At 43.3% G+C, this 18951-nt stretch overlaps 1 protein-coding gene across 4 annotated transcripts in view; it reads left to right on the forward strand.

Annotated features, from left to right (window-relative positions):
* Positions 1 to 18951, forward strand: part of AGK (acylglycerol kinase) — a 77569-nt gene that overhangs the window by 32532 nt on the left and 26086 nt on the right. For all 4 annotated transcript variants that reach the window (XM_053927334.1, XM_053927333.1, XM_071221707.1 and 1 more), the window contains exons 5-8: positions 6153 to 6228; positions 12155 to 12247; positions 13829 to 13861; positions 15179 to 15273. In XM_053927334.1, coding sequence (XP_053783309.1) covers positions 6153 to 6228; positions 12155 to 12247; positions 13829 to 13861; positions 15179 to 15273 — 297 coding nt within the window. The remainder of the gene's footprint in view (positions 1 to 6152; positions 6229 to 12154; positions 12248 to 13828; positions 13862 to 15178; positions 15274 to 18951) is intronic.

Raw genomic sequence — 18951 nt, forward strand, 5'->3', positions numbered from 1 at the left:
TGGCCTGGGCAGAAGCGTTCCTCCCCGGAGGAGCGAGCCTTAGCCAGGCCTGGGAGGGCACCGGAGGGACAGGGCTCACTCTTCTGGGCTAAGGAGATGGTCCACGGACAGGCACCTAGAGATGGGAGTGTCCGGTTGTGTTTCTTGCTATGTCACAGGACCGTGACTAACCTGGTCTGGCTGGCTGGGTCATGTGAGGGAATGTGGGAATCAAGGTGTGAAGAATACTTGGGACCTGGGGTGACATCATGCATCCCTGTTTGTTTATTGTAACAGATGTCCCACACTGGTGTGAGGTGTTGAAAGTGGGGTGGGCTGTGTGCGTGATGGGGCAAGGAGTGTGCGGGAACTCTCTGTACTTTTTTAAACAGTTAATTTTGGGGGTGACATTGGTTAATCACAGAAGGTTCAAGCATACAGTTCTCAAATACATCATCTGTGTTTTGCCTTGTGGCTCACCACCCAAAGCCTGGTCTCCTTCCTCCATTGTGTGATTGACCCCCTTGCCCTCTTCGTCCTCCCCGCCCCTCCCCCTCTGGTAACCATTGTACCATCGTCTGTGTCAGTGAGTTTGTTTGTTGCTTTGTTTTATATCCCACATATGAGTAAAATCATATGTTTTTTGTCCTCTAGCATCTGACTTATTTCACTTAGCACGACACAGTCAGCATCTATCTCTGAGGCTGAAAACGGCGGCATTTCATCACTTTTTATGTCCAGTGGTGTTCCGTTGTGTATACCGGTGTGTGCTGCACCTTCCTTATTCAGTCGTCCGCGGAAGGACCGTTAGGTTGTTTCCCACCTCAGCTGTTGAGAATAACGCTGCAGTGAACGTAGGGGCACGTACACCCCTATGAATACACGTTTGCAGGTTTCAGGTAGACACCCCCAAAGAGGGGTTGCTGGGTCGTTTGGAAGCTCTGCTGTTACTTTTTTGAGGAACCTCCATACTGTTTTCCATGGTGGTTGCACAAATTTACGTTCCCACCAGCAGTGAATGAGAGTTCTTTTTTTGTCTATATCCTAACACTTGTTATTCCATTTTTTTCTTTCTTTCTTTCTTTTTTTTATTAATGTTCAAATACAGTTGTCTCCATTTTCACACCACCACTTTCCCCCGTGTTATTTCTTGTCTTATTGATAACGTAACCCTTCTAACAGCGGGTATCTCATTGTGGTTTTGATGGACATTTCACTCATTGCTAGTGAAGTTGAGTGTTTTTTTAAATGTATCTGTCGGCCATCTGGATGTCTTCTTGGGGAAAGTGTTCGGGTCCTCTGCCCTTTTTTAATTGGACTGTTTGTTTCTTTGTTGTTAAGTTACATGAGTTCGTTTTATATTTTAGATATTAATATTAGACCCTTATCAGAGGTATCATTTGCATATATCTTCTCCCCTTCAGTTGGTTGCTTTTCTGTTTTGTTCATGGTTTCTTTTGCTGTGCAAAAGCTTTTAGTGTGATGTAGTCCCATTTACTTATTTTTGGTTTTACTTCCCCCGTCTTTGGGGTCAAGTTCACAAAAACTCCTCTGGGACCAAGATCCAAAAATTTAGTACCTATCTTTTCTTCTATGTATTTTATTGTTTCAGCTGCCTTTACTCCATTTGAAGTTAGTTTTTGTGTATAGTACGCAGTAGCAGTCTAGTTTCATTGTTTTGCGTGTGGCTTTCCACTTTCCCAGCACCACTTATTGAACAGGCTTTCCTTTCTCCATTGTGTGTTTTTGGCTCCTTTGTTGAAAAGTAGTTGCCCACAGGTGTGGGTTTATTTCTGAGGTCTCAGTTCTGTTCTATTGGTCTGTGTGTCTGTTTTTCTGCCAATACCATACTGTTTTGATTACTGTAGCTATGTAGTGTAGTTTTATATCAGGGAGCATGATACTTCCCACTTTGTTCTTTCTCCAGATTTATTTGGCAGTTTGGGGTCTTTTATGTTTCCATCTAAATTTTAGAATTAGTTACTATAATTCAGAGAAGAATGCTATTGATATTTTAATAGGGATTGTACTGAATCTATATATTGCTTTAAGTAGGAAGGACATTTTAACAATATTAATCTTTCCAATCCATGAGTAAGGTATATCCTTCCATTTATTTGTATCTTGTTCAGTTTCTTTCTCTAGTGTCTTATAATAGTTTTGATAGTACAGGTCTTTCACTTCTTTGGTTAAATTTGTTCCTAGGTGTTTTATACTTTTTGATACAATTGTAAATGGGATTTTATTTTAATTTTTTCTTCTAATCGTTCATTATTGGTGTGTAGAAATGCAATAGATTTCTATGTATTGGTTCTGTATCCTACAATTTTACCAAAGCCATTTATTCTAACAGTTTTGGGGTGACGTCTTCAGGGTTTTCTATGAGTATATGTAGTATCATGTCACCCGCAGACGATGAGAGCTTCACTTTTTGATTCCATTTGGGACGCCTTTTCTCCTTGTGTCTTGTCTGGTTGCTGTGGCTAGGACCTCAGTGCTGTGCTCAGTACAGGTGGTGGTGGCGGCCCTCCTGGCCTTGTTCCTGATCTTAGAGGAAAGGCTTTCAGCTTCCGAAATAAGTTTCTCTTGCAATTTCTTGGGATGAAGTGTGGCTTCACAGATATGAGGACAAGTCATGCTTTATTTCTTTTTAATTCAACAGTTTGAGATATTCACCTGCAGATGGTTTAAACCGGCTCCATTACTCTGCCATATTGAACCCTATCCGCGTGGCTTTGTTAAAGCCACTTCCTTCCCCTATAAACACCCAGTCATAATGCCTGTTGATCGTTCCTGCTTAACAGCATCACTGCGTCGTACCAGCTACTGAGCTTAACACACGCAGTCAAAACACCCAAGATAACTCAGTAGCCAGTGGTGGTCAGTGCGGAAGTAGCACAGAACTCTGGGCTTAGAGTTTGAAGGACCAGGTCTATATACTCTGTTCCGCCCTGTCTTACTGCGGGAGCTACTTCACTTAAATGCTCTGTTTACTTGTTTGTAGAGTGGAAAAGCAATAGCCCATAACCTCACAAAATTGCCCATGTGAGAGGTGCCGTTCAGATGCAGTGAGGTAATCCCTTTGAAGTGTCTGGCAGATTTCCCTGTGTCATAGTAAGCGTGTGATAGAAGAGGTGCAAGCTGCTGTTACAGTTGTTTGCCTGAAGGCTCGCAAGATTCTCTGCTTTGCTCTCCCGCCCGTCCCGAGAGCGCGTGTACCCTTCCTGCTGCCTCCTTGGGCTGTTCTAGGTCCTATTCCTGTGGAAAACTAGTAGTTTAGCAATTTGTTAGTTCTGATGAAGAAAAATAGGTGGCAGTTTGCTTGGGCTATAATCAGTTATATTGAGTTTCTACTTCTAAGAGATGCGTTTTTAAAGACTTTGTTTTTTAGGTTTGTTCACATTTGTACACGTAAATGTACTTGCATTTTTAAAGATAGACTCTTGCTTAAAAGCATACTGTCTTCATTTAAAGGTGAGACTCGGGAAAGGCTGTCTTCCCTAAGGTCGTCGTCCCCTGGAGCCAGGTGGACCCCCGCGCGGCGCTGGCAAGCAGCCGCTCCGAAACTCTGCAGCATCGCATTCTAAAGCTTTCGCTGTTTATTGCTCTATTTTTCTCATCTTCACTCTGCCCTGACACATAATTTATAATTTATTGTTTCGCTATATCGTTATGTCGCAATGGCTTAAAACTACATAAGAGCTTTAAGAAATAACATAAATGTATGTTTATCATTAATAAATAACACATTAAGGAGTAATTATTTGTGTGTGTGTGTGTGTATGAACTGGAAATTGCTACTAGTATATACGGTTTTTATTTCCAGTGCTATCTCACCCTTGATTGTATAATAAATAATGCATTTCTTACTATAACACCCGGCTTTTAATCTTTTACATGGAGCATTAGAAGGGAAAACAATGTCTTCACTCTCAGAAATTTTCCGAACCCGTGGCATCACATAAGGCCATGAATAAAGGCCCAAATGTTCAAGTCTTATTTCTTAAGCTAACTTAAAGGAGCTTACCGATTTTTCTAAGTAGTTACCATAGCAGATTGAGACTTCAGAGTTTTGCTTCTCAGAGATCGATCCACCTCCAGTGGGTCCTGTCTCCTCCATCCGGTGATGAAAGCGCCCAGGAAGGAGAAGTGTGTGCAGGGTGACTGCCCCAGCCCATTGCTGTTGGGCGTAAGCCCCAGACATGGCGAGCTGGGAGGAGAACCTTCCCTTCAGACTTTCGTGTTAATTCTGTTAGCGTTCAGGGCAGTGGAAGAGGTAGGGGACATTTGTGTGATTGCTCATCACCCACTCAGTTAGGCCCTTGGCTTGAGATGGTCTCTCAGATGGTTCTCGTGAACACTTATCCAAGCTTCTCAATTTCCATGTCAATTCATAATAAGAAAGGTTTTGTATTTTGTTTGCCATTGGTGGTGGTTCTCTTCAGTGTAGAGAATGTGGAATTTGGTCTGTACGTGTTTGTCATTGGCTAACTTTGCATCTTTCTAGTATAAAATATTCTAAAGAAAGTCAAAGCAGGCATGGCTGGAAAAAAACCGTTTTGAAAGAGAGCTGAGTAAATGTGGATGTAACAGTTGGATGTTCGGCTAGTCGACTGCTTCGAAAGGACTGCTTTGTTTCTGATGTGATAGTTGAAAATACTTGGGTGGAAAGGCAGGCTTCCTGGTTGGTATGTTTCACACCTACTTATTCAGCTTCGGGACTGCGCCACTGGGGACTTCCGGCAACGTCTGCATCCCTCGATTCCTAGGCTTTTTTTGCACCCTCTCCTGAATTGGACAAGAGTCTCTATCAGAATGATGTGTATTTTTTATTTTTTAAAGATTTTATTTATTTATTTTTAGACAGAAGGGAAGGGAGGGAGAAAGAGGGAGAGAAACATCGTTGTGCAAGAGACACGTCAATCCATTGCATCGATCCATTGCCTCTCACACGCCCCCAACCAGGGACCCAGCCCACAACCCAGGCTTGTGCCCTGACTGGGAATCAGACCAGCGACGTTTTGGCCCGCAGACCGGCACTCAATCCCCTGAGCCACACCAGCCAGGGCTGATATTTTTAAAACACTTAAACTTTTCTAAGGGCTTTTTAACTGTTTCTCTTGTTACATCATAGTCATGTCACTTCCCCTCAGAATGTACAGGTCCACATTTAGGGTGGGTCTATTCATGCATTCATTTGTGCATTAATCCATTAGGTTCTTAATAAGTATGTTCCACCTGCACCAGACATACTCCCAGAGGCCAGGGGACTCAGGGATGTGTTTGGTGTCTGTCTCTGCAAGGGGTCAAGTCTGGTCCCGGAGACTGTCTAGCAAACCCCTCATCATCCTGCCGTGCGAAAGTCCCTGAGGGAGATGCAGACCCAGTGCCGGGGCAGCTCAGAGAAGGGCAGGCTGTGCCTGGGATTTTGGGAAGCTACTGATTATCCTGTAGTTCATTTCTAACTTCTCTCTATCCTAGCAGAAATTTGGCCGTCATGGAAAAGAATATTGCTTTCTCCAGGGATTTTACTGCAGCTTTAAAACTTACGAAGTAAAGATAGTATTTCAAATTGTTACAAATGATGTGTTTCTCCTGCAAAGGTTGTGTTCGCTGGTTAGAATTAAGCAATACTCTGTTTGGTTCAGTCTGTTCCCTGGGGCAATGTGAAAAATGGTAAATACAGTAAATACATTCTCTCCTTCCGCGGCTGGAATACAAATAAGTTCCTTGAGGACGTATCACATTATACTTAAATTGCAAGTATTTTTTGTCTGCTTTTTCCTGTGGTATCTCCAGCTCCTACACCCGTCTAGCACATAGTAGGTGCTCAATGAATGCTTGTTGACTGACCCAAACATTGTTGCCTGAGAGGAGCCATATCCGGTGTACACTCTTCCTCAGGAGCTGTACCGGAAGCTGAAACACCCGAAATGGATACGAGCTTATTGTATCAGACAAAGACTGGACTCCTGCAGGCCCTGAGTGCGGGGTGTGTGTCCCTTGCCAAAGACACTCATTTCTCACTGTTAGACTTCCTACACATGAACTAATAAAGGGAGCCCGTGTGCCTCAGGCTCTTTCTGGTCCTACGCTACAGAAGGTGGTTGGGCTTTTTGTTCTCCCCTTGAGAACCCGTGTTAAAATATTTGTGTTTTTTCCTTTGTCTACAGCAAAGCAAGGACTCTGTTTGAAAAAAATGCTGCCCCGATCTTGCACTTGTCCGGCATGGATGTGACGGTCGTCAAGGTGAGGCCTGCTGCAGAGCGTCGGTCTTGTCTCAGCTGCCCCGTTCATGATGCAGCCTCTCCTCTCGGTCTGTTCGCAGAAGTCATGTGTCACTGAAGACACGGACAGAGGTTGACGTCATGGATGGGCTCTGATGATGAAAGCGGTTTTGTTTCCTTAGAGCATCTGGTCAGCTTCTCATTGTCAGAGGGGGGTTAGACGGAGGCAGGAACCTGACTCCTTTCGGGTGAAGACAGGACGTGGAATTACTGTCTCTCAGATGATGAAAATTGTTATAGCTGTAAGAGTTCCTTTTAAAAAAAAAAACAAAACCTGCAAGTTTGAGTAATTAATTTCTTGCTAGTTCCACAGTCCAGTAAACACTTTTTTCTCTGGTGAGGAATTTTAAATGGTAAAGCTTCAGAATTTGCAAGATACAGGTAGTAAGAAAAGATGATAAAGTAGTTCAAGGGCGTTGTGTTATCTCAGAAGATGCTTCAGGGCGCCACTCTGTTGGCTTTTAAGTGACGTGTGCGTGATGTGTGCGTGGGTATGTGTAGTGGGTGAAAACCAGTGTTACATGTTTGTAAGTCTGTGGTTACCTGTTTTTAACGGTACACACTTCCATTAAATCGTAGTGATTACGAGGTCATTCAGCCCAGCTTCCTGTGCAGTGTTCACCTCTCTTCCCCAGCGTGTCTGAGAGTTAGGGTTTCAGCTGTCTGCCTGCAGGACTGGGGGAGGGGGAGCAAACTAACATCTGTGTAAGTTCCTGAGGTGCAGATTACAGACTCCGTGTATCACAGACTGGTCGCTTACGACTGATACTGTTTGTTCCTGGGATGTTTGGTGGAACTCACAAGTAAAACCATCTGGGCCCGGAGCTTTCTTTGAGGGATTTTTAAAATAAATTTCTTTAATGGCTCTAGAACTACTCAGGTTCTATTTCTTCTTGAATTAATTTTGGTAAAGTAAATTTGTCAAGGAATTTGTTCATTTCAACAACTTTTTCAAATTAATTGTTCATGATATCCTCTTTTGGCCTTTCAGATTCCTGTAACCTCTCATTCTCTTGCTTACTATAGTTTGTGTGTCCCCTCATTTTGTTTTGTTTTTTTTTCTTTCTCTCGATGATCTTGTGAGAGGTGTGTCAGTGTAGCGCATCCTTGCCCAGCGCTGTCTTTGGTTGATCCTCTCCTGTGTTGTTTCATTAATTTCCGGCTTGTCTCTGTTGCTTCCTTTCTTCTGCCTTCTTTGGATTTTGTTTTCCCGCTGTCCCTTTCTGACATTGTAATGTGGATCCTGTGTCATTAATTTGCACCCTTTGGTTCTGCTATACGCGTTTAAAGCTCTACGTTTTACTCTGCTTCTTGAGCTGCATTCTACAAGTTTAGATGTGTAATTTTTTCATTTCCAAGTGTTTTCTAATTTTCATCATGATTTTTGTTTGACCTACGTGTTGTGTAGGCATGTTTCTAAATTTCTAAATTTAAAGTTTTTTTCAAATCTTTATCATAATGATTTCTGATTTTATTGTGTTTTGATCAGAGAGTACAGTCTGTATAACTCCAGTATTTTAAAGTTTATTGAGGCTTGTTATGTCCTGTCTCATGGTTCATTTCATCCGGGTCTCACGTATGCCTGGAAAGAATTCGTATCGGCTGTTGGAGATCAGGTTCTGACCGTGTCCGTTACGTCAGATCTGTCGCGTGGCTCAGATCTTCTGTGTCCTTACCGATTTTTTCTTGTTTTAACTACAGAGTGTTCAGAGACAGAGGTGTTAGAGCTTCTCCACTGTAATTGTGGACTTGTCTGTTTCTCTACACAATTCTGTCCATTTGCTTTTGAGAGCAACTGTGCGACTGTTTGCACTCAAGTCTCAAATTATTTTTCTTGCACTTTGACCCCGGCGTTGAGCGACTCTCTGTAGCATTGTTCCTGCATTTTGCCTGAGTCCATCTCATCTGTTACGATTGGTAACTATACCAGTTTACTTCGGGTCGTTTTTTGCCTAGTGTAATTTGTACATCTTTTTATTTTCAGCCTTTTGTATTTTTATATTTTATTTTTTTAAAGATTGTATTTATTTATTTTTAAAGGGGAAGGGAGGGAGAAAGAAAGGGAGAGAAACATTGATGTATGAGAGAGACATGGATCAGTTGCCTCTCACACGCCCCCTACTGGGGACCTGGCCCACAACCCAGGCATGTTCCCTGACTGGGAATTGAACCAGAGACCTTTCGGTTCACAGGCCGGCACTCAGTCCACTGAACCACACCAGCCATGGCATGTACTTTTATAATTTAGATGCATCATTTGTAAAGGCATGAAAACAGAATATTTTAAAAATCATTCTTTTTTTTTTTTGTCTTTTGACTGGGCCACTTAATCCATTAACACTTATTATAATTGTTGATATATAGAGATTTATATCTATACTAGTTACCTATTGCGTATAAGAAACTGCCTCAACAGCTGTTTTTCTGCTTCTGAGTCCGCTGGTCAGCAGGCTGTGTTCAGAGCTGTCCCTCTGCTGGACTAGTCCGGGCTCCTCAGTGGCATGTCTTTCCGTGGCTTCATGGCTCATTGTTTTTCTCACTGAGTAGTGTTCCATCGCACAGATGTACAACTGTTTGTTTGCCTCTTTTACCTATTGATGGACATCTGGTTGCTTCTAGTTTTGACAGTTATGAATAAAGCTGCTGTGAATATTCATGTGCAGGTTTTTATGTGGAGATAATTTTTCAGCTCATTTGGATACATACCTGAGAGTGTAATTGAGTGTGCTTAGCTTTGTAAGAACCTGCCAGGTTGCATTTCAGGTCTTGCTTTCCAGCATGTCATCAGTTTGACTCAATAAACTTTTATAACAAATTTTAAAAAATGAAATAAACTGCCAAACCACCTTTTCAAGTGGCTATACCATTTTGCATTCCCAGCAGCAATGAATGAAATTACCTGTTGCTCCACATTCCTGTCAGCACTTGGTGTTGTCGGTGTTTTGGGTTTTAGCCATCCTAATGGGTATATACGGGGGTGGGCAAAAGTAGGTTTATCTGCAGTTCTCTAATGACATGGGCTGTTTACCACCTCTTTACCGGCATGTTTTCCGTCTGTGTATCTTCCTTGTGAGGTGTTTGTTCAGATCTTTGCTCTTTTAATTAGGTTATTTCCTGTCTGTTTTCTTATTGTTGAGTTCTAGAGTTGTTTGTATCCTTTAGCAGATAGGTGTTTTGCAAATATTTTCTCTTACACTGTCTTTTAAATCTCTTTTTTAATTGTCCTAATAGAGTTTTTCACAGGGCAGAAGTTTTTAATTTTAAGGAAGTCCAACTGATCAGTTTTTCTCCCATGGATCTTGCTTTTGGTTGATTTATCTAAAAACTCATTAACAAACCCAGGATCTAGAGCTTCTCCTATGTTACATTCTAGAAGTTTTGTAGTGTTTTTAAAAAATGTACATTTAAGTTTATGACGAGTTTTGAGTTAACTTTGCAAAAGGTGTAAGCTTAGTGTGTTGATTCATCTTCTTTGCATCATTACAGCACGTTTTTTATCCTTCCTCTTTTGGTGCATTTGGAATTTTCATCTGAAGGTCAGACAGAGCCTCAAATGTGTTGTCCCTGTTAATGTAACCTTTTAAATTAGGGTCTGTTAAATCCGTCAAGATCGTTTTGCATTTTGGTTCTTTCTCCCACGTACTTATTCACATGGATTAATTTTCGCAAATGCTTATTGCGTGCTTACTGTGAGGTAAGCCCTGTCTAGGTATTAGGGACACAGTCAGAACAAAACAGTCTTTTCCCATCTCTCCTCAAAGAGCTCCCATGCAGAGTGTGAAAGGAAGGGGTGCAAAAAAGAAACTCTCAAATAAACATTTGATATGTCCAACTATGATGAATGCCAAGGAGAAAAATCAAGCAGGGTAAAGAGACCGAAAATAGTGGGGTGTTAGGTTAGTTCAGAAGGCCAAGGACAGAGACTGGAAGGGACTGCGTGAGGGATGTGGCTGCTGCAAGACAGGAAGAACCCAGGCCTCCCGCACTGCTCGGTCAGGGCGGGAGTGCACTTGGCGTTTCTGGGGGGCTGGGGCCAGTGTGCTTGGAGTAGAATGAGCTTGGGGACCAGAGAGAGGATGACTTTGGAGAAGGAAGGAGGGGCAGATTATTGCTTTGTGTCGATGAGGTAAGCAGTAAATTACCTTCTGCCTCCATTGTTGATAAAGAGCTGTGTAGGAAGAGGCCGAAGGGGGAGCCCTAAAGAAAAGTCGCTGAGAACCTACACGCTGATGTCACTTCACTGAGCATGTCACTTTGAGCCTACACATTACTTAATCGGTAACTAATGTCATTGCATTCTAACATATTATTTCCACATTTTCCCACCTGGCCCCCAAGGATTTTATCCAATAGCTGGGCAGGTGCCTTGCTGAAAACTAGTCACAATGTTGGACTAGTTTCCCAGACGCGCCGATCTAGTCATCTGTCAGGGAGGAGGGGGAGGAGGGTGGGGAGGCGTCTGAGAGGCTTCCTTCTTAGTGGCCCATGCTGAGTCCCAGTAATCACCCATTTCGGGGTGCTCACAAACCATTCTTTTAATTAGGATCGGCATATTTTTTAAAGAAATATTTGAAAATACATAAAGCCAGTCATTTCAATTTTTAGAATAAAAGTAGGACCATTGACCACAAAATTAAGTGGTGTTGGTTCCGGGACTTCCTCTTTCCTTCCTGTGAACGGACTTACTGGCTCAGATGCTTTAGCCTACCTGACATCCAAGTCTTTCATTTCTGCCTGTTAGTGAGTCCAGTGTAGTGTCGGTTGGAGGGAGCATTTCCTTCTTTCAGCGTTAGCTGCACTATGTCTATTAAAATTCACTGTTTGCTTATAGAGGTGGCTTAGGTGGTTCATTTACTTTACATATACAGCTGAGATGAAGTAGTATTGATAAAAATGGTGATGCCTAGGTACGTTTTGACTAATTTGAGTCATCCCTATACTTTATGTACAGTATTTCTGTGTACAGTGGTAACCCTCTTTGATTGAGTACAGTATCAAGTACGAACAGTTACCTTGCTTGTTGCTTCACATATGGCTGTACAACAGCATCATGGGGAAGCTCTCTTCCTCCCCTCCCCCAGCACGCAGCGTACTTGGCCGTGCAATATGCGCACCTGTGCATAATGCACACCCACGTTTTTGGCCCAGACTTTCAGTGAAAAATCTTTTAATTTTTTGAATTCACTATTTATTTATATTCAGATACTTGATTTTTATATTATAAAGGAATTTTAGCACTAATTTTTTAACATATTATGGTACAAGAAATTTTATGTAACAAACAATTACAAAACACGAGAATAGATACGAGGTGTTTCAGGTACTACCCGTGTATAATTCGCACCCTTATTTTCCCCTCAAAAATTTGAGCAAAAAAAGTGTGCATTATAGATGGCAAAATACGGTAATTTTGTTGATAAGGAAATTAAGATCCCGAGAGTTTAAAGCCACTCAGCTAAAAAAGTAGCAGAGTTGAGACTTAATCTAGGTCTCTTGGGCTCCCAAATCTGTGCTCTTTTCATTCCATTGCTCCTTCTCATTTGCGTTTCCACTTGACTCCCTGCCTGCGCAGGAAAGCCACTGGCAAGTGATGTCACGGAGTCCGCACCGGACCAGGGATGGCCCTGTGATGAGCTCACAGTGCAACCGAGACAGATCACGTCGGGAGGGGCTGACGGGATGGTCTCGGAGGGCTCTTCCGGCTCTAGCGGCACAGCGCTAGGAAAACCGTGCAGAGTTGCTTTGCTAGCTTTCAGCGGGTCATGTCTGTCAGTCATACAGAATTTAAGAAAAGGCTCTTAAAACTTTACAGAAAATAACCTGTATTTTTAACCAGTCACTGGTGGCCCCGGGATGATACATTTACCGAAGGTGTCCTTGTATTTCAGACAGATTATGAGGGCCAGGCCAAGAAACTGCTGGAGCTGATGGAGAACACGGACGTGATCGTTGTGGCCGGAGGCAACGGCACGTTGCAGGAGGTGCGGCTGCTGTCGTCTGCGAAACCACTTCGCTTCGAGGATGGGGCAGGAGGCAGAAAGTTGGCCCGAGAGCCGTGGCATACAGTGGGCATGGTTTAAGAAAATTACTTCTTCATCATCCGGGTTTCAGGATCGTTTCTCAGACAAGCACAGCATTACATTTTTCTCTCGTGCCGCTTGTTTTAAAGTGTGATAAATTTGAAAACAACAGGAGACAAAGGTGGTGGGCACGATGGGCTTCTCATGGCTTGAAGACTGTTACGGGGATCCAGCTGCAATTGCAAGGAAGGTTTCCTAGGCAGTGAACAAAGTTTCCCTTAAAAGAGGCGCCTGTTCACTCACTTCAGTTCTGTCACATGTTCTGTGACCGATGGCTGCCTCTGCCTCTGTTCTGCAACGCCACATCCTGATGCTCACGTGGGCCCGGTGAGGGCTGTGAGTGTATTGCCTTGGAGTGCTCCTTTCCGTGCAGTAGACCAGAACCTCCCCTGTGTGTGGGAAACCCGCGAGGAGCTCAGCCCTGCACAGGCCGCCCTCCGCGTAGTCTGCGTCCCGTGACCACAGTTCACCCGCACCTGCACCTCGCTCTGAGTTCTGATCGCCTTTTGCCCCCACGTGGTGGTCTCATGGGTGTTCAGGCATCAGGAGCTGGCCCACAGACAGGACACAGTTCTGTGTTTTGTTTGGCTTAGCAATTATGGGAGCCTCAGTAAGCTGCTTTTAAAAAGGCTGTGCTAATGATCTTGTAATTGTTTTAATGGCTTTTTAATGAAGTGTGAAGAAGACAGATGCCTGTCAACAGAGAATGCAGTAGACCTCAGGACAGCCCCCTTTAACCCTGAAAGCACTGAGGCAGGAGGTGAAGTGGGGAGATTGGCATCAGCCTTTGCTTCACAAAGTCTTCTTAAGAAAGATTCCAATTGTGTATTTGGTATAATCCAGCCATAAAAAATGTGCCCTCATGAAAAAGGAATTCGAGGGAAGTGTACCAAAGTATCAATAACTGATTGATGATGGTTGTTCTGCATGGTGGGTTTATGAGGAAGTATTTTTTCCTTCAGGTATTGTTCAGTTTTTACAAGACGTAATGTACTGTACTTTAAGTATAAAAAGAAATCATGTAAAAACGCAAGTGGAACGTATCTTTTAATCGAGGGCCTTCTGTCCCCCTGGCTCTGTGCTCATTGGGAAGCAGTGGTCTTCTCCGAGTGGAGCTGGGGTTGATTGTTCCTGTGTGTGTGCTCGATTGTGGCAAACGAGGGTCTTTTGTGTAACTGATGTGAGCAGCACATTTACACCCATCTTTTAGGCCTGAACACATGATTTTGCTAAGGTAATGTGGAGAGTTTAGAATTCTTGTATCTCAGTCTTTATTGTACCAGGGGCCTTGGGTCAAGAATAAGATTTAGTTTAGCTCTGACCCTGCTGGAGAATCCTATGCGTTTCAAGAGCCAGTACATGTTTTGACATCGTCTCCAGGGAGAGAACAGGAACAAGTTTGTGGTCGATGCAAATTGAATCCAGTTCTTTTATGATAAAGGAAATACATGTTGTCCATAAATTTTTCTTTAATATTTGTAGGTAATTACTGGAGTTCTTCGAAGAGCAGACGAGGTAAGCTTTTAAGAAGAGTCACTGCATTTCAGCTTTTACATTTCTGTTCTCTCTTTCTTCCTCCTTTTACCTTTATGCCCATTTTCCATTTTAAGGCTCACATAGGTTGTGTGCCCGTGGATTGTAGAAAGACAAGCATGGCTTCCGTGTCCTAGGACACCGGGTTAACCTGCGGTGGGCTCTTCTGCCTTGAGAACCCAGGGTATCCAAGAGCTTTTACCAAGAGTTGTTTAAAATACAATTTTTCTATACAATCTTTTTTCAAAGGATTCCTTTATAAATAAATTGTGACATATTCATATACTGGAAGGCATACAGAGGTTACAATGAATGAACTGCATTTATAAATATTTACATGCTGAAATCTAAAAAATACTAAGTAAAAAAGGCAGGTTGCCAAAGTATGTTATGCATTTCTATGAAGTTTTAAAGCCTAGAAAACAAGCGTTCCGTTAAGGATGCTGTACACGGTAAAGCAAGGATGGAGAGATGTCACACGGCCTCCTCGGGAGAACGGCCCCCTCTGCGGTGGGGGGAGGGAGAAGGGGAGGGTGAGAGGTGGCCTCAGTTGTATCTGTATCATTTCATTTCTTACACGGTCTAAAGCAAATGTGGCAAAATAAGACGTTTGTTAAATGTGGGTCATGGATATATGGGTGCTTGTGACATTATTTTAAACATTTTTCTACAAGAATTTAAGACATGTTGCAAATAAAACAAGAAAGACCCTTCCCAGTCCCTTTGGTAATCACAGTAGATCATCTTCAAAATAGTCCTTAGGGGCCCTACAGTGTCTCTATTTGTGGTCGCTCATTAAATTGATGGCCGTGCCACCGCCTCCTTCTGCTCAGACTCTCTGACTCGAGGCCACGTCCGGGCTGGGGATCGTTCGTAAGGCACGTCCACCTGTCACCAGTTACTGTGTATGGGTAGATATTCGCAGCTGGGTTTTATCTGCAACCTCTTCAGATAGTTCGACAACATAATACAGCCTCTGTCACAATTGCCTGTTTGTCTAATAACTTTAAGATCCTCATTTTTTTAACCAACATTTTTTCAACCAGTTGTTACTAACGAGTACCAGAATATTTCTTTCAAATTCAAAGTCATGTTGTCTTCATGGACTGCCTCGTTTTAGAAACTGCTTACTCGGTATTGCCTGGTAGCCAATCTAAGGAGTGGGAAGGGAGACCAGGGGGTGGGCCCAGGGTCATTTCCAGTCCTTTGTCAAAGGAGGCACATCTGTTCAGCCTGGTTATCTGTTCAGCCTGGTTATCTCACCATGGCAGTAAAACTTGCCTCTTCTTTTCCTCCCAGGCCACCTTCAGTAAGATCCCCATCGGCTTCATCCCGCTGGGGCAGACCAGCAGTTTGAGTGAGACCCTCTTCGCCGAAAGTGGAAGCAAAGTCCAGTAGGTTGTCACTGTGGGGTGGGAGCATCTGTGGCCGAGTGAGCCTGGGAGTGGGCAGTTCACACGTGGGATGTGATACTTGTTTTGCGCTTTGATAGCCCGAAACCTCCAATCGTTGAGGACCTGGACCGGAGGTTAACCTGTCTGCTCCCGCGAGAGTTCCCCTGTCGGGTTGTGGGACTCTTGTGACCTAATCCACATCCCCAGGCCAGGTACGGAGATGACCCTGATGTCCTTCTGTCCGTTACAAAGAGATCCTCCCCAAACTGTGTTCACGCTTTTGCACTGCACGAGTCTCTAGTGAAAAACAGATTTGCACTAATCATTTGTCTGTTTTAAATATACACGATGACAGATAGCCAGCTCCTCTGCAAACTGAACCAGGAGCCTTGGCTTTGTCATCTGATAACAAAAGTAGCTAAAACAGCGACTTGCAGTCACACCCTTGGGGGAATGCCTGCCTGCCGCGGAAGGGGCCTGGGGAAAGCAGGCGGGGGCAGCACGGACGCCCAAGTGCAGTTGCTGTGAGTCTAACAGTGTCCTCAGGAGCCGGGCAGGTTGCTGCTGCTGTCGCTCATTTCTGCCCAGAGCATTAGTACACAAAGCTCCTGGCTTTCGAGTGGACGGGAATCTCGAATTTGAGTCTTGAGTTTGACAGTCGTGAATAATATAATCTTGAGCAAATTGTTTCCAGGCTCACTGTCAGTTGCCTGATCTTTAATGAGAGCTTTGCTACACCTGAGGGGGGTCAGTAGATAAATATTTGTTGAATGAATTAATCAGAATCTTATGACCTTCTAGAATCAATAACAATAATAATTCTCAGGTAATTTTCTGACTTGAATTTTTTTCTTCTTTGGGAATTTGTTTCAGCCAGTTTTGTGGTTTTATTTTTGCTGTTGTAATTTTAGGAGTCATCTTACATGTTTTAACAATTCTACATTTTTAAAAATAAAAGCCTGGGTCCATATACCGAACACTAGGCCTACATGGAGCCGTATACCAGACCTTTGAAATGCTTCTCGTTCTCCCAGCCTTAATCTACGGGGAGTGCTTAGCTCTTCATCAGCCACTCAGAGGCCCGCTTCAGCCTGCCGAACTCTTTGTTCGCAGTGTGGACTTTCCAAGGGGCAGCAGACACGACCGTGAATCACTCAGTTTCGCTCATCTAAGATGAATCCTATCTGGTTTGGGTCCTGGTTACCTTAGAGAACTCGTCTTCCTCTTGGTGTGAATATAGATGTTTGAACTGCTTGGCCAACATGCCCACATGTGTCGGTGATCCAGAGGCAGTAGACCTCCCTCGGAGATCCCCTTGCCCTTCCAAAAGCCAGCCTGTGCTCAGCGAGGCCACCCGAGGTCTTTGTGGCCTTCGGTGTGGGGGAAGCTGATTTTCCTCTGTAGTTAAGCTAACGCTGTTGCTGCTTCTGTTTCTGACTTAAACATTCAGAAAACTTACTGTAGAGCCCACCCCTGGGCTCTTAGGTAATTAGTCTGCCTTGGGTTCAGAACTGTGCATACCTCGTAACATGGTAGATGCCCGAGGCTACGGCAGAGAACAGGCTTCGCTTCTTGTACCATTGTCAACTTCTGCAGCACCTGGATTAGTGGGGAAGACAAAGGGATCGGGAATGTTGCAGGGAACTGATCATAGAACAGTAGCTGTTATGTACTATAATGCTGATTTATTTAGAGCTTGCAGGTATTGCTGGAGAATGATAAATTTAAGGTTGCATTTTAGCCATCATCTGCAAAACAATTTTGGGGAAAAAATTACTATGAAAAGGGTTTTTTTAGTTGCAACATTTGTTTTTAAGGTCCGTCTCTCAAAAGCACTTCCTAAGCCTGTCAATGTGCCAGCCATTCCCCAGAGTAAGCACAGAGCTTCCGAACCCTTTCTAACAGCTTCCTTCGCGGTGGACACGTTCATTTCAGATTCAGCTGCACTGGCCACCGTGCTTCCTGCTTTTTCCTAAACCGCATCCCATTTTCTAAAGGGCTGCCTACTTCACGGATAGCGTCTGTAGTGGAAGGGGAAAAATGCGGTAAAGGCGCTTTGGTAAGAAATATGAGAAAGTAAAAATGGGTGGTTTTCGTATGTTCCAACATGCTTACTGAGGAACCCAGAATGTTACCTACGCATTTGCATTAACGTGTGTATTTTGGGGGTTTTGAAGTGTCTGAAGTTGTGTGTAACTTTGTTGGCAATGCCCGTTCACGTGGATATGAGTCCTGACTCGGGTGTGTGCATTTTCAGCCTGGCCACACCGATGGGGAGGTCTGTGGGGCACAGGTCTTAGATGAGGGCCTGTCCCCCGGGAATCCCCAGTGACCTGTTTACTGAGTCCGAGGCAGCCTCACAAGGGGAAGGGAGCGCACCTTTGGGGTGAAGACCTGAAGTCAAATGTTATCTTGCCACAGGCTTGCTCAGTGGTCTAGGAATTTTATTTAATCTCTCTGAACCTCACTTACCTCCCCTGTATTTGTCAAATGCGCAATAATGGTACTTATTTCCAAAGATTGTGTAAAAACCAAAATAAAGACTAGCGGGTAAATGTGTAATCATGCTTAGCAAACTACGCAATACAGTGAAGACTATGCCTATTATTGAAAATTTTTTTAGGATAGAAAACAGTAAATAACAAATAGGATGACTATATAATTACTGAGATTAGATTTTATAATTAAATTCTCTTGCCAACTGTTTCACCTAGAAAATACTTTTTAAAAAAAGGAAAGAACATCCCTGGCTGGTGTGGCTCAGTGGACTGAATGCTGGCCTGCAAACCAAAGGGTTGCCAGTTATATTCCCAGTCAGGGCACATGCCTGGGTTGCAGGCCAGGTCCCCACTAGGGGGCATGCGAGAGGCAACCACACAGTGATGTTTCTCTCCTCCCCTTTCTCTCTAAAAATAAAATCTAAGAAAAAAAGTACTATATTGAAATTAAAAATATTCTGTTTATAAAAGAAAGGAGAACATTTTATAGGTATTCCCATCAGTTACCATGAAGAGGTGACTTGCCTGTCAAATTCACATTATTAATCAGAACTGTATAGAGCAGCCCTGGCTGGTGTGGCTCAGTGGATTGAGCATTGGCCTGCGAACCAAAAGGTTGCCAGTTCAATTCCCAGTCAGGGCACATGCCTGAGTTGCAGGCCAGGTCCCCATTTGCAGACGTGGGAGAGGCAACCCATTGCTGTATCTCTCCCTCTTTTTCTCCCTATCTTCCCCCTCCTAAAAAAAAATTAAAATTAAAAAAGGAACCAGACAGAGCAGAATAAACTAGGAGGGGCCCTATTAGGAGAGAAGCTGCTCTTTTTTGAATGGAAATTAAAGTAATTTCTAAATAATTCCTGTCCTGCAGCTGTACTTAAAAACTCCAAACACAATGCATTTTTTACTTTAGTACTAATAACAACTATATTTATTTTCCTAAAATATATATAGCAATAATAAAGGCAATAGAATACTAACATTGCTAAACTTGTAGAAAAACCTGAACTGCTTAGGGATCAGTCTTAACAAAATATGTGTAAGATTTATATGGTGGAAACTACAGAACACTGAAGAGAGAATCGAGACCTAAATTCGTGGGAAGATATCTGTGTTCATGGAATTCAAGGCTCGGTATTTAGCTGTTGGCTCTTTCTAAATGGACGCATAGAGTCAGCATAGT

This window comes from Desmodus rotundus, chromosome 6, assembly GCF_022682495.2.
Source record: "Desmodus rotundus isolate HL8 chromosome 6, HLdesRot8A.1, whole genome shotgun sequence".
NCBI classification, from domain to species: Eukaryota; Metazoa; Chordata; class Mammalia; order Chiroptera; family Phyllostomidae; genus Desmodus; species Desmodus rotundus.